The following is a 15,261-nucleotide window of genomic DNA, read 5'->3' as shown; positions in this document are numbered from 1 at the left end:
CATACTGAAATGTGAATATAGTGTGTATCTTGAATTTCATAACAACTCGTTATATAGTAATGTTTTGCAACATATGCCTCACTTTTCTGATCCTGCAACAGCAGTGGACTGTCTCTTGCTGTGAAACAAAAGAATGATCTGATTGCACTGTCATGATGCCTAGTTTCAGGACAAGCTGCAATGGGTTATGGAGGGATTTTCGTGCAATACTACACCTAGCTCAAATGCATGCATCCAAATACTAGTTTTCTTGCAACTTTCTAGAATTATTCCATTTTATTTCTCAATACGATGTTATATGTGCGTAGTTATAATGCGTAGTTTCAGGACAAGCTGCAATGGGTTATGGAGGGATTTTCTTGCAATACTACCACTAGCTCAAATGCGTGCATCCAAATACTAGTTTTCTTGCAACTTACTAGAATTATTCCTTCTTATTTCTTGATACGATGTTATATGTGCATAGTTTGTGCCTTTCTGTATGAGTTTTTTACATAGCGATTGTCGGCACATTTGTTGATTGAACCTCTACTTGTTTTGTTATAGTGATAGGGAATGCTTATTCACTGACTGTTGATTTATGGAACATTTCTTTGCCTTTTCCTGCTTGAATCCTTAGGGCTGACCTGCTTGCCACTGATGCTGATAGTCAAGTGAGCTGTGAGTATTCCAGTGTAGATCCAGTCACTGTTTTGTCACTTTTGCATTGAGATTCGGTTCCCCCTTTAACTCAAAAGCATTTACACTGTACCGGAAAAAACTAGCATTGTTTTGTAAATACTTTTGGATTCGCCACTGCTCTCCTCCCATCTCCCTTCGTCCCAGTTTTAAATCTATGACTCATAATGGGGGACAGCCTCTACATGCATATGTAACAGATTTTGCACAGCACTTTTGAACAGTAGTTGAGACTGATCGAGCCCTCAGGGCCAGCTGTGTCATATAGACGAAATACAGAATGGGCAGTGCACCGAATCGGGTGAAGGAGTACCAGATTTAAGGCAAAAATCTTGACTGTAAACAACAGTTGTTAACAGTTACCCTCTTCACCTGCGTAATGACATACTGTTCAAAACAAGTATTGCCACCACTCTCATTACTTACTGTTCAGTTCCCCCTGAATCTAAGTCCACACACATTCACAGATCTGCAGGTGGCGCAAAACTTTTTTTTGATCAGTTTAGTCTTGTGGTCACACAGGCACAAGTCACATGCAGTCATGTCGAAAACGATAAACAGTAGCCAACAGTGCCCAAACAGCAGTTGATACGCCTGACTTGGCTCGCCCCTATGACAATGTCTGTCGTACTCTGCGAACAATCCAACATCTAAGAAAATAAAAACAGTGTCATAACCTAAATATGAGGAGAGGTGGTATTTTAACACTCTCCCCTTTTCCTTCTCTTCATGACCACTGTGCTTTCATGCCATAGCTACATTGCTATGCATAGTTGCTCTGCTAACAAACATGAAATGTGTACAGTATAGTCAGTGATTTTTCTCCAATTTTCTATACTGAGATAAAGACACACACATTTGATTTGCAGTTTTGAGGTGATATGAGTGAACCTTTGTGGTGAAAGTAATGTAATTATTTTATGTCACTTATTTGTCATAGATGTTCTAGCTCAATATTGATTGTTCTCAGTAGTTCAATGAAGAACATAAATGTAATTATACTAATAAGCCATAACTACTTACTAGTGTTATGTCCATATTAGACAGAAGACTGATAGTGCATCACAACAGCAAGAACAAACAAAATGAAAAATGGGAAGAAAAACGTTAAAAAAAAAACCATACTTATGTTTCGTAAATGGAGCAGTAATGTGACCCCCATCTGACCAGATGAGAGGAAACACTGATGCCAATTAAAAATGTGAAGAACTAACCCACTGATGATGCCTTAAAGTGAAAAAAGGCAGAAACATATCTGGGAGAATAAAATACAGTGCGGCAAGAGAAGGCATTTCGTATTTAGAAAACAAACATTTCTTTGCTTGCTGTGGAGGATGGCCATGCAAACAAACTCATCATATATGTGAATAGTCTGTGTCATTGTTGCAACTGTATGATGTTAGATTTGAAGACGAAAGTCTATAAAATGTGCTATCTCAAAATCCTTGTTCTATTTCTGTGTGACATCTGTGCCATAGCACATCATCTTCACGAAAAGTATATTTTTAGCACTCCACAAAATGCTTTCACCCTTACTTGCTGTCCCACTGTTGAAAGGACACTCCCCTGTCCACACATACAGCAGGCGAGTTCATTTTACATGTATTAGTACGGTGTGATGGGTGAGCTGGCTGTTGGGTGACTTAACAGTTCACCAGCCAGGAAAAGCTCACTAGCTGAAAATGACTGATGTTTCCTTGATTATGACCAAGCATATTCTTCGAGACTCAGTGTCTGAATTTAAAAGGTTGATGATCGATATTGTTGGTGAATACATTACATCAGAAATTCATGCAAAAAGATGAAACTGAGTTATAAGTGGCACAAGAAATGGTGATTGCTGGTTTCCTTTGTCACATGTTGGCTGGGTCCAGAACACTTCATATATTTTGTTTTTCCATTGCTGCTGCAATCTAGCAGTAGTTGTATCATAATTGCATGGTGGAGCTAAACATTGCACGTTGTGCTGGCAATGCCAATCGTGGATTACATCAGCTTTTCCTCTCTCACGTTTCTCCTTTCTGCAATGGCCTAAAATATTCCCTCAACTCCGCCAACACTCGTGGAGTGAACCATTTGTCTTTTGTGCGACTTATAACTCATTTAGTCACATCAAATGTCAATGGGGAGAAAATGGGACAAAGTCAAGCGAGACATCAAGTATGAACTTAGAATGAGGTAAACCTTACTAGGAAAAAATGTAAAATTGGGGAATTTTTAGCATTGATCTCATGGGTTTTTCACAAAGGCTTTGAATTTATGGTGTAGAATTATGAAAAATGTAACATCAAAGTTTCACTGTAACTACATACAGCATATGGAAGCTAATTTGATATTTCAGTATAGTCACAGAAAAAAGTCAGACTTATTTCCAAACAAAAGATTGATTCTGGTTATCAGTGATTGGAAACTATATATGCAGCAAATAAAACAATCCCTGAAATCTAAGAGAAAACATATGAGGAACATTATGTATTTGTAGTCATAACTTTTCACACTTTTCACTTGTTTGCAAGAGAAGAAAACTTACATTTGCTTGTTGATAAGCAGTAGATTACTGATGCAGTATGGATTTAATTGGTTTTGGCAATTTGTTAATAACATGCCATATTCACTAAAGTACTGTTCACTGGACGCGCTGGTTGCTGGGATAAATAAAATACATCTTGTAACTGCAACCGTCCCTAGTAGATTCCTTTCGTGTTTGCTTGAATCATCTCCAGGGTTTATTAAAATGTAGAGATCTTCCTCTGTTGTGAAAGATTTGGTATTCATCCAGTCCTTGAAACAATCTCTTTATGTGGGTGACAATGACACTACACTTGAAGGCTTAGTGATGATAGACAAAAGAAACATAAGTAATACAGAACTGATGTGAAAATTATGAACTTTAACACAAGAAACATGTTATTTATGTTGATGAAATATTACGAATTATAGTACTTCCATTTCGTTATAAGACAATATGCAATAACTATGGTTATGTTAATGATTACATTTTTTATGTGCATAACTTGCACACATTTGTCACACACTGCTAAGAACTTCTAGCTTTTCATTTATGGCATGCTTAATGAGATCGTGGACATAAGGCCAAAGGAACATAGTAATTTTATGTTTACACACAATTACAACCTTCTCACAAAGAAAAGCGAGGGCTCAGTGTTATTTCTTTGTAGTTCCTGTTAAAAAATACATATTACCTAGGGTATGGTCATTTCTTCTCACTCGGCTAATATAACTGATGCAGGCAACATATGCAATTAGATTGTGCTCACCTCATCTTGCATTTTGTGCTTGCTTACTCCGTCATGCAGAGCTCTAGTGGCAATGTTGGAGTAAATCACAGTAAATCACTATCTTACCCTCTTAAGAGACCTAGAATTGTTTTAAGTTCAGTGATGAGCTTTTGAAGAAAAGCACTCCAAATGTCGTTTTTGGAGGTTTGTGTATACACTGAGACTACAGAAGTCACGGGATAGCAATATGCACATATACTAATGGCCATAGTATCATGTATCCAAGGTATAAAAGGGCAGTGGATTTGTTGAGCAGTCATTTGTACTCAGATGATTCGTGTGAAAAGGTTTCCAGTGTGATTATGGCCACACCACGGGAACTAACGAACTTTGAACACAGAATGGTAGTTGGAGCTAGACACATGGGATATTCCATTTCAGAAATTGTTAGGGAATTCAGTATTCTGAGATCCACAATATCAAGAGTGGGCCGAGAGTACCAAATTTCTGGCATCACCTCTCACCATATACAAATCAATGGCTGTCAGCCTTCTCATAACGGCTGAGTGCAGCGACGTTTGTATAGAGATGTCAGTGCTAAGAGACAAGCAACACTGCATGAAAAAACTGCAGAAATCAGTGTGGGACATATGACAAACACATCCGTTAGAACCGTGCAGTAAAATTTGGCTTTAATATGCTACGGAAGCAGATGACCAATGCACATGCCTTTGCTAACAGCATGACATCACCTGCAGCAACTCTTCTGGGCTTGTGACCATATTGGTTGGACCCAAGATGACTGGAAAACTGTGGCCTGGTGAGATGAGTCCCAATTTCAGTTGGTAAGAACTGATGGTATGTTTCAAAGGTGGTGCCATGGACACAAGTTGTCAACAAGACACCGTGCAAACTTTTGGCAACTCCATAATGGTGTGAGCTGTGTGTACTTGGAATGGACTGGGTCCTCTGGTCCAACTGAATTGATGATTGATTGGAAATGGTTATGTTTAGCTACATGGAGACCATTTGCAGCCATTATTGGACTTCATGTACCAAAACAACAATGGAATTTTTATAGATAGTAATATGCCATGTCACTGGGTTGCAGTTGTTCATGATTGGTACAAAGGACATTCTCGACAGTTTGAGCAAATGATTTGGCCATGAAGATTGCTCAACATGGATCTCATTGATCATTTATCGAACGTAATTGAAAGGTCAGTTCATGCAGAAACTCCTGCACAAGCAACACTTTCACAGTTATGAACAGCTGCAGAGGCAGCATGGCCCAAAAATTCTGCAAGGACTTCCAACATGTTGAGTCCTTGCCACATTGAACTGCTGCACTAAACCAAGGGAAACAAGGTTTGACATGATGTTGGGAGGTATCCCACGACTATTGTCACCTCAGTGTAAATATGTTAAACAGCCATTAGGGGTTTATCATAATTTATAATGTGTGCCAAGTGAGTTTCCCCATTTGTGTCTTGAGTTGCCAACTGTGACATACATTTGCAGTAAACAATGTTCATTTGTACATGATGCTGAAGACACTGAAGCAGGTAAAGCATAGCAAAGGGTAGAAATTTCTCATCTACTTCTATTCCCTTAGCACTCTCTTCAAGTCATTCTGCTAATTTACCTAGCAGAGAAATGGTCCAGAACACAGAGGGCTCTCTGCTTCAACAGCAGGGACAGGTGGGGGTTGCATTTTGCTGGATGTGTGTCCACATAGGGATAAGAAAATAATTAAGATCTGATAATAAGAGGTCTCTATGTTTGACAAAGTTGGAGAAAGGACTATCTGCCAGAGGGTTAGTAACTTATTGTTGATCCAGAGGATCATGCATCAGTGGGCAGAATATTGACTGCAGACGAGGGACAAGGACAGCAAAAGAAATGCCTAAACTATGATGTTCCTATCGTAACTCTCAGAGACAGGATTCAGTCAAACTCATTCACCTTTGTGTAGGACATACACCTGTCATGCATAGCTTTTTGCTCTGGTAGAAATTCTCTCCATTTTGGTGTACTCATGGCATAGAAATTTCAGTGCAACATATTTTAATAGGGTGCATTTTACCCCATCAGTTCAGACAGTTTTGAGATTAATAAATAATAATAATAATAATAATAGTTAATAAAAAGTAGAGAACAGTTATGATGGTTTTAATGCCTCAAGTGTTCCACATATATGCCACTCCTACACCACACACTTGAGCTCAATGCATGGAACATTCATACAACAATGTGAAATTCTTAGAAAAATTATTCTTTGAGATATTGTTCAACTTGCGTTTCACATTGGCTTGAATGTTGGTTATCTTATCCCTGTTGACCCTTCATGTGAATTTTTGCTCTTTGTCATTTTGTGGTAGATTAATGTTGATAACACCAAGTCTCGTCATCTGCAATGATTTTCATGGAAACAAATTGTTCACCTTGCACGTTTCAATCAAGTTGCAGCAGCTATCCATGCATTGACGTTTTTGTTTAGGAGTCAAGGTGTGTGTGACAAACCCTGCATACACTTTTCTCTTCAAAACATACTGGAGAATGTGTATAACACATATGATTTACAGGTGTTGCTTCATTGCAATTTGTGATAAAACAGTGTTAACACACAACAGCTGCACATCCACACTGTTGCTCACAACTGTGATCAATACACATCTGTTGTTTACAGTTGTTGAATTAAACTGCCACTATAGTTGCTGTGCTGATGGTGCTTATATGCCAGAAATAAAATATGTCTTGGGAGTTTTTGGATGCATGGAGTATATTCAGATAAAATGACAGCAGCAAACTTAAGTGGGCACAGGTCTTCTGTTTTAGGCAATAATGATACCAGTAGGTAAAACACATACACATAACTCATAAATGATGGGTTAAAAAGAATATACTTCCTGAAGAAAAATGATAGAGAGAGAGAGAGAGAGAGAGAGAGAGAGAGAGTGTGTGTGTGTGTGTGTGTGTGTGTGTGTGTGTGTACATGCACATACATACACACTATCATTCCTTACAGATTTTTGGTGACATTGTGAAGCACCCTGTATAAAAAAGCTGATTTAAATGTGAGTTTTACTGTTCAGATCATGAATATTTTCTCCCAATGCCTATGCTTTAGAATACCATTATTGTCATAGTGACATATTAACTGTAAATACTCTCTTGTTAATCAACTTTCCTCCACTTGTCTCCTATCTTTCCCCATCATGTCATTGCTTCAGATCCAAATTTTTTTCTTTTATCATCAATAATAAACCAGATATTTTGTATTTCCATTTAATCACTACTCTGTTTATCCATTCTTTAACAAATGCAGTTTTTTCTGATATTCATTTTGAACTGTAACTGATGTCTGTCAACTCATGTTGCTAGACTCTTAAACTTTCTCCTGCTTTCCACATAGTACTTTTTTCAGTGCATTTTCTTTGGATATTAATTTTTCTGGATTTTCAATAAATTAAGTGTTTTGTGTGGTTTAATTGATTTGCTGCATATTGTTTTGATGAATACCATACTCATTTTTAGAGCTAGAACTTATATACAGACCATGTTACAATTTTTCCCATCAGTGTGTTCCAGGACACACACACACACACACACACACACACACACACACGCAGAGAGAGAGAGAGAGAGAGAGAGAGAGAGATGTTAAATCTAGTACAACTGCTAAAGCTGTAGTGGAGTATTAAAAAGACAGCATGTCTTTAAAAAGACAGCATGTCTTATGAGAGATTTTAGGAATGGAGGAATTGGTATAAGTTGGCTGGTAGCGACTTGTTTCCATGTAGTGCCAGTCTTAGTAAACAGGACTGTTGCTAGTAGCATTGTGTAGTAGTGTATGGTAACTTATTCCAGTAAGATTTCAGTTTTGACTAAACAGAATAAATGAAACGGTCATGACCTACGTGTCACCTCACTTCTAGTAAAAATGAATGGAAAATACAAAATACAAGCAGATGTTTGTTTTGTATACTGTCTGCCTTCGAGGTGTGTGTGTGTGTGTGTGTGTGTGTGTGTGTGTGTGTGTGTGTGTGTGTGAAGAGAGGGGGAGGGATATTGTGTTTGCATCACTCACATCAGCTCAAGTGCAGAGTTATTGTGTCTGCATAGTACATTTTCACACTGATGTTTTGCTATTGATAAAAATAGTGAATAAGCTCCACAGAAGTAAATATTTTGGGGTGAAATAATATGCTGATTGAGACATGAATTGTATAAAGCCTTATCTGTGTGGCTGTACTCCTGTATTCCATTGAATGAGAAAGTGAAATAGCTTTAATAACTTCAAATATTTTACTCAGTTTCTCTTCTTCCAGATGTCATGACTGAATCAATAACAGATGTTGATAAAGTTTTGCTACATTTGGAAGCAAAGGAGTTCACTGTTGAACCTAGCACACTGCAATCACTGCAACAGCTAATTCAGTGGGTAGCAGATTTAGCACTTAATCTTTTAGCAAGGCTGCCAGAGCAACGACAGGCCTCAAACAAAGGCTCTGGTGTAAGTATATAAAACTGTTGACAGTAATGAGAAATTATTCCACATTTCATTTAAAGTAAAATATCATAAAATAAAAGTTTATAATGTGAGTATTTCATGTAATATTAATTCATATTTATAATGTAATATGCTATGAAAGTCAATATTTGAATAAAATTAGCCACTTTTTGCACTGATTCCCACCATCACTTTTTTTTAAAGTTTGCAACACCAATTCATGACTGAAATAACATGTTTCAGAGCTGGGTGCAAGGAGTGCACATCCCTGTCTATGTCTCACTTGTGGTTGGTTGGATTGAGATCATATGACATTGGGGCCACACATACACCTTCATATTTTTGAAGTGTTCCCTAAACCATTCAGCTACAATTTGGAAGCAGTGAGATGATGCATTTTGTTGCTGTATATCTGCTTTGGCTCATCATAATAGTCGAAGGCAATCTCTGCCGTTAATACACTGTTGCCCATGAAACTTGACCCCTGCAGCAGCAGTTTTCCATGAATTGGTGTTCACACAGCAAAAAATTCAGTGTGTGCACACTCTCCAAGGATTGTCTAAGAGTTTATGTACACAATCTGGTTCCAATCAAAAGTGCAGGTATTTCATGTCTTGTATACACTACTGGCCATTAAAATTGCTACACCAAGAAAAAAAATGCAGATGATAAATAGGTATTCATTGGACAAATATATTCTACTAGAACTGACATGTGATTACATTTTCATGCAATTTGGGTGCATAGATCCTGAGAAATCAGTACCCGTAACAACCACCTCTGGCCATAATAACGACCTTGATACGCCTCGACATTGAGTCAAACAAAGCTTGAATGACGTGTACAGGTACAGCTGCCCATGCAGCTTCAACACGATACCACAGTTCATCAAGAGTAGTGACTGGTGTATTGTGACGAGCCAGTTGTCGGCCACCATTGACCAGACATTTTCAATTGGTGAGAGATCTGGAGAATGTGCTGGCCAGGGCAGCAGTCGAACATTTTCTGTATCCAGAAAGGCCCGAACAGGACCTGCGACATGCGGTCGTGCATTATCCTGCTGAAATGTAGGGTTTCGCAGGGATTGAATGAAGGGTAGAGCCATGGGTCGTAACACATTTGAAATGTAACTTCCACTCTTCAAAGTGCCGTCAATGCGAACAAGAGGTGACCGAGACATGTAACCAATGGCACCCCATACCACCACGCCGGGTGATACGCCAGTATGGCGATGACGAATACACGCTTCCAACGTGCGTTCACCACGATGTCGCCAAACACGGATGCGACCATCATGATACTGTCAACAGAACCTGAATTCATCCGAAAAAATGACGTTTTGCCATTCATGCACCCAGGTTCGTCGTTGAGTACACCATCGCAGGCGCTCCTGTCTGTGATGCAGCGTCAAGGGTAACCGCAGCCATGGTCTCCGAGCTGATAGTCCATGCTGCTGCAAACATCGTCGAACTGTTCGTGCAGATGGTTGTTGTTTTGTAAACGCCCCCATCTGTTGACTCGGGGATCGAGACGTGGCTGCACGATCTGTTACAGCCATGCGGATAAGATGCCTGTCATCTCGACTGCTAGTGATACGGGACCGTTGGGATCCAGCACAGTGTTCCATATTACCCTCCTGAACCCACCGATTCCATATTCTGCTAACAGTCAGTGGAACTCGACCAACGCGGGCAGCGATGTCGCGATACGATAAACCGCAATCGCAATAGGCTACTATCCAACCTTTATCAAAGTCGGAAACGTGATGGTACGCATTTCTCCTGCTTACACGAGGCATCACAAGAACGTTTCACCAGGCAACGCCGGTCAACTGCTGTTTGTGTATGAGAAATCGGTTGGAAACTTTCCTCATGTCAGCACGTTGTTGGTGTAGCCACCAGCACCAACCTTGTGTGAATGCTCTGAAAAGTAATCATTTGCATAGCACAGCATCTTCGTCCTGTCTGTTAAATTTCACGACTGTAGCACGTCATCTTCGTGGTGTAGCAGTTTTGATGGCCAGTAGTGTATATTGCACTATATTTGTGTGTGTATGTGTGGTGGGGGGGAGATACAAAATTGAAATCAGTCGTTTATAATGGATGGGCAGTTAACTTCCTATCTACAAATGCAACTTATTTTTAATTTTTGCTGTTTTTGTGGTCTCCAGTCCAAAGACCAGTCTGGTGCAGCTGTTTATAGCTGCTGAAATGGAGGAACTGACTTATTTTTAATGGAACTGTATATACATATATTTCTGTGGTTTTGGAAAGAGCCTTTGAAGAGAACTTTGATATAACTTGCATGGAACTTGATCAAATGGTAACAAAGTTAATAGTGTCCCAAACTACTGCCCTGCCTTCAGTGGAAGGTATCTATAAACATCTGCCCTGCTGTACCAAATGTAAGCAGATGTGTAATTCTGGTACATTCTAGAAGCACATCAGTGTCCACTCTGCTGCTGTAGCGATCAGACAACTTGCTCATAAAGCTATTCAGACTTCCACAGTGTATATGACAGTCCAGAATGTGACTATGGTTTTTGTTTGTGGCAAATGAGCAGTGCTGTAAGTGTATGCTAAAAGGTATCCTTGTTTCATCACACCCCAACAGCCTGTCTTTGCAAACATTACAAAAGAAAGAAGGAGTGGGAAGTGTGAAGAATAAAATATGCCTGTGACAAAGAATGGTACTGATGGGGTAAAAATGCAGCTAGTATTGTAGCAGTGGTAGCACACAACTCACAGGTCACAATCAGGCAGCTTGGAACATATCCATTCCTTCCTTGTTGCACACCATCAACAGCTTCATCCCAATGAGCTTCAAAATTGATTGCAGTTCTCCAAATGGTATCTGTGGAAACTACAAAGTGGTGTGCTGTTCCTGTGCAAAATTTTCTTCACAGATGAAGCATCTTTGCCAATCATGGGCAAATCAATCCACGCAATATTCACTACTTGTCAGTTCGAAGTGCTGAGAGAATTTGGGAAATAACTGCGTCTATCAACAAGTGGTGCAGACTTTCCAAGAATCGCATAAATTGTCCTTGTTCCATTGACAAGATTCTAAAGTATCTACAATACTTAACAGATGCGCTTCAACAGGTACTGGAAGATGTACCAATGGAGATAGGCAATCCATGTGGTAACCTGCATGACAGTCTCACCCATTTCGCATGGATAATTACAGACTTTCTTAACAGAACATTTGGAGATTATCTTGTAACTATTTGATGAAGTTCCACACATGTTCTGTTGTTGAAGTGTTCTTAGAAGGCTCCTGCCAGTGCCACAGAAAAACTGTAAAGGTGCCATAACTCAGCAGCTACAAATGTAAAATCTGTTGTGTACATCAGAAAATTTGCTACATTGTTCACTATACCATAGCTAAAATGACATCTCAGTACATTTACTAACAAAGAGATAGAGGGGCTGGCCAGTGCTTACCTCAGCTCAGTACAGCTGATAGACACACAAAACAGAACAGAAAATTTACGTATCCTAGCTTTCGGAACTTTGTTCTTTTGTCAGGGAGGAGAGAGGGGAAAGAAGGGGAAGAAGGGAAAGTGGATTCAGTTACTCACAACCCAGGTTATGAAGCAACAGGGGAAAGGTAAACAGGGAGGGTAGCATTATCTCCATTTCATTACTGTTGTATTAAAACCTTATTTACCTGTGTCAAATGTTCAACTTCTTTGACACATTTTGTCACATTGTCATGTTAACTTGTGAACATAATCACAGGATAGCAAATAAAGCAACCTTTTCAAAAACTTAACATGTTGAGTGCAGAGCTGCTTTTACTGTGCTTTGAGGCTTTTAAGGTGACAGTCCCTCATGCAGGTGGCCACTTGATGTGTTTTGTGTCAGTGTATAAATGGGCACTTAATGGTGCACTTGCCAGGGCAGCAACTCATTCAACAGCAAATTTTTTCCACGGTAACATCTGTGTCCCATGTGGCAAATATGCCACATAGCACACAGATGTTACTGTGGAAAAAATTCACTTGGCAGTTGCTGCCTAGCTGGGTAAGTAAAAAAACGTAGGTGCACCACTTGACAGTTGTTGAGTTGGTGTATAAATGGGCATTTTATGGTAAGAAGACAACCTCCAAGAGAAGACCAGTTAAAAAAAGCCACAGTTCTGCAAGGAGGGGTTAGTTTCAGAGTGATATTTTCTAAAAACTTTGTTGCCCATTGTAGCAAACGTGTCAGGAAGGGAAGACAGTGCTACATCGAGTGCATTATTTGTAACACATTAATGTCTCCATATTTGTAAAATGTAAACTTTCATGGCTGGAAATCTCACAAATAATAAAATTTTATGGGCTATTATGCCATGTTCGAATGGATTTCACCTGAAAACCCCAACATTTCGCCACCATCTGCAGAGAGGATATTTTCAAGGGGTGTAGTAGCTTCTCGGAATGTCTGATTCACACCCTGGCTTGCTACTGATGACAGCAAAATTAAACTTACACATGCTTCTGCACCATGGTGTGATGTCACGTTATGAATGTGCGACCACAGTTGACCACTGTCGACTGTTGTTGTCCGCTGTTGCTATCACCCCTTGGTGGAAGACCAGTACACATCATCTTTGGCACTGAAATCCAAACATCATTTAGTTTCACACCCTCCTCCTTCCTACTGGAATTTCAGGGTTATTTTACAATCTCTGTGGCCTCTCTGTATAATCTTACATGGTATCCGCTTGTGGCTGCCCAGTACTTGAGTCCTAGCAAAATGAGTGTGGCGGGCTCCTGGCTGCAAAGCATGTTCCGCAGCAGCTGATCTGTCAATCTCCTCTCTTTTGCGAATGCCCTCATGTTCATCTAGTCAGTTTTTGACTATTCTTCTTGTAGTAACCTGGCACACTCCCCCCAACTACACGGAATCCTATAAATTCCTGCTTTTTCCAGTGGTAGGTAAGCCTCCTTGGCCCCTTTTTGGTGATCTTGTATCTTCCGGGTGAGTTTGTTGATTACCATGATGTTCATCTTTTTCAAGATTTTTCCTATGCGGTCAGTAACTTCCTTAATAAAGGGCAGGAAAACTTTTGATTTCACCGGTGTTTGAGCATTTGTATGATTTCTACATGGTGGTCTTAATGCTCTTTTCACCTCAGCAAACAAATAACCATTCTTGAGTAATGTATTAGTGAGATGTTTTTATTCTGCATTAAGCAGCTCTGGTTTGAATGTTGACAATGTTATTATTACCATATGTGGGCCAAACGGATTCTTACATAAAGAATTCAGCACATTTTATCAGTAAATTAAATGGCATAGTGGTACAGCTGGAATACGTATTAGTCAGTTTTGATATGGTATCACTATTCATTATGGTTCCTTTCAATAAAGTGTTACAACAGCTGAATCAAATTTTTCCTCCCGATGTTGCAGGACTGTTTAAATCAATCACGTATTTCAAATGGAGCAATGAGTTCTATGAACAGATGGATGGTGTCACTATGAGGAGCCCACTAAGCCGAGTTATAGCACACTAATTTATGGAAAAATTTGATAAGCAAGCATTGGAAACTGCAAAGAAGAAACCGAATATTTGGTTCCAGTATGTGGATGATGTTTGTTTTGTGGCAGTGTGTCAGGAAGGAACTGGATCATTTCCACAAACACCTCAACTGGATAAATTTGAAGATTCACTTTATCATGGAGGAGAACACAGGCAGAAGTTGCGTTTTCTTGATGTGCTAGTTTTCAAGAAAGAAGGTGGTATCTTGGCCACACGATTTACCAAAAACCCAAGCAAGCAGACCATTACCTACACTGGGATTCGAACCACCACACACAACAAAAGTGAGGCATAAAAAAAATGTCGGCAGATAGAGCAAGGAAAATCTCAGAAGTAGAGCTGCTTGACGCAGAATTAAAACATCTCACCAATGCATTACTAAAGAATGGTTATTAATTCGCTGAGGTGAAAAGAGCATTAAGGCCATTGTGTAGAAATCGTAGCGATGCTCAAGCACTGGTGAAATCAAAAGTTTTCCTGCCTTTCATTAAGGAAGTTACTGAGAGCATAGGAAAAATCTTGGGAAAGAGGAACATCGTGGGAATCTACAAACCCACTCAGATGATACAAGATCACCTATTATTGGCTAATTATACTTGCCAACCACCAGAAAAAGAAGAATTTATACGATTCCGTGTAGTTGTGGGGAGGTGTAGTGGGTACTACAAGAAGAACAGTAAGAAAATGACTAGATGAGTGCAAGGGCAATTGCTGAAGAGGGGAGACTGATAGATCAGCTGGTGTGTGACATGCTTTTTAGCCAGGAGATCACCACATTAATTTTGATAGCACTCAAGTACTAGCAGCTGCAAGTGGATACCATGAAAGATTATACAGAGAGGCCATAGAGATTGTAAAACAACCTATAATTCCAGTGGGAAGGAGGAGGGTGTGAAATTGAATGATGTTTGGATTCCAGTGCCGAAGAAGATGTGAACCGGTCTTCCACCATGGGATGATAGCAACAGTGGATGATGGCAGTCAACAGTGGCCTATTGCAGTTGCACATTTAAAACGTGACGTCACACCACTGTCCTGAACGATGTGGAGGCAGAATTTTGCTGTTGTCAGTAGTGAGCCAGGGTGTGGATCAGACATTTAAAGAAACTACAATCCCCCCTGAAAATATCCTCTGCAGATGGGGACAAAATGTTTGGTTTGAAGGTGAAATCCAATTATCCACAGCATAATAGCCCAGAAAATTACATTAAATGTTAATGTCTCTGTGTAATTTGATTACCATCATTTGACAGTGATAATTTGACTGATGGTTCAATAAGTGATCAAAGTATGTGGT

The 15,261-nt window shown here is 39.6% G+C and overlaps 1 protein-coding gene across 1 annotated transcript in view; it reads left to right on the top strand.

Annotated features, from left to right (window-relative positions):
* The window catches only part of LOC126471008 (mediator of RNA polymerase II transcription subunit 16), a 289,195-nt gene that overhangs the window by 232,945 nt on the left and 40,989 nt on the right, over window positions 1-15,261 (top strand). The window contains exon 12 of the mRNA XM_050099062.1: window positions 8,249-8,433. Within this exon, the coding sequence (XP_049955019.1) occupies window positions 8,249-8,433 (185 nt within the window). The remainder of the gene's footprint in view (window positions 1-8,248; window positions 8,434-15,261) is intronic.

This window comes from Schistocerca serialis, chromosome 3 (genome assembly GCF_023864345.2).
Source record: "Schistocerca serialis cubense isolate TAMUIC-IGC-003099 chromosome 3, iqSchSeri2.2, whole genome shotgun sequence".
In the NCBI taxonomy this organism is placed as follows: Eukaryota; Metazoa; Arthropoda; class Insecta; order Orthoptera; family Acrididae; genus Schistocerca; species Schistocerca serialis.
Note: the sequence above shows the minus strand (reverse complement) of the source record. Positions and strands in the feature narration are given on the sequence as shown.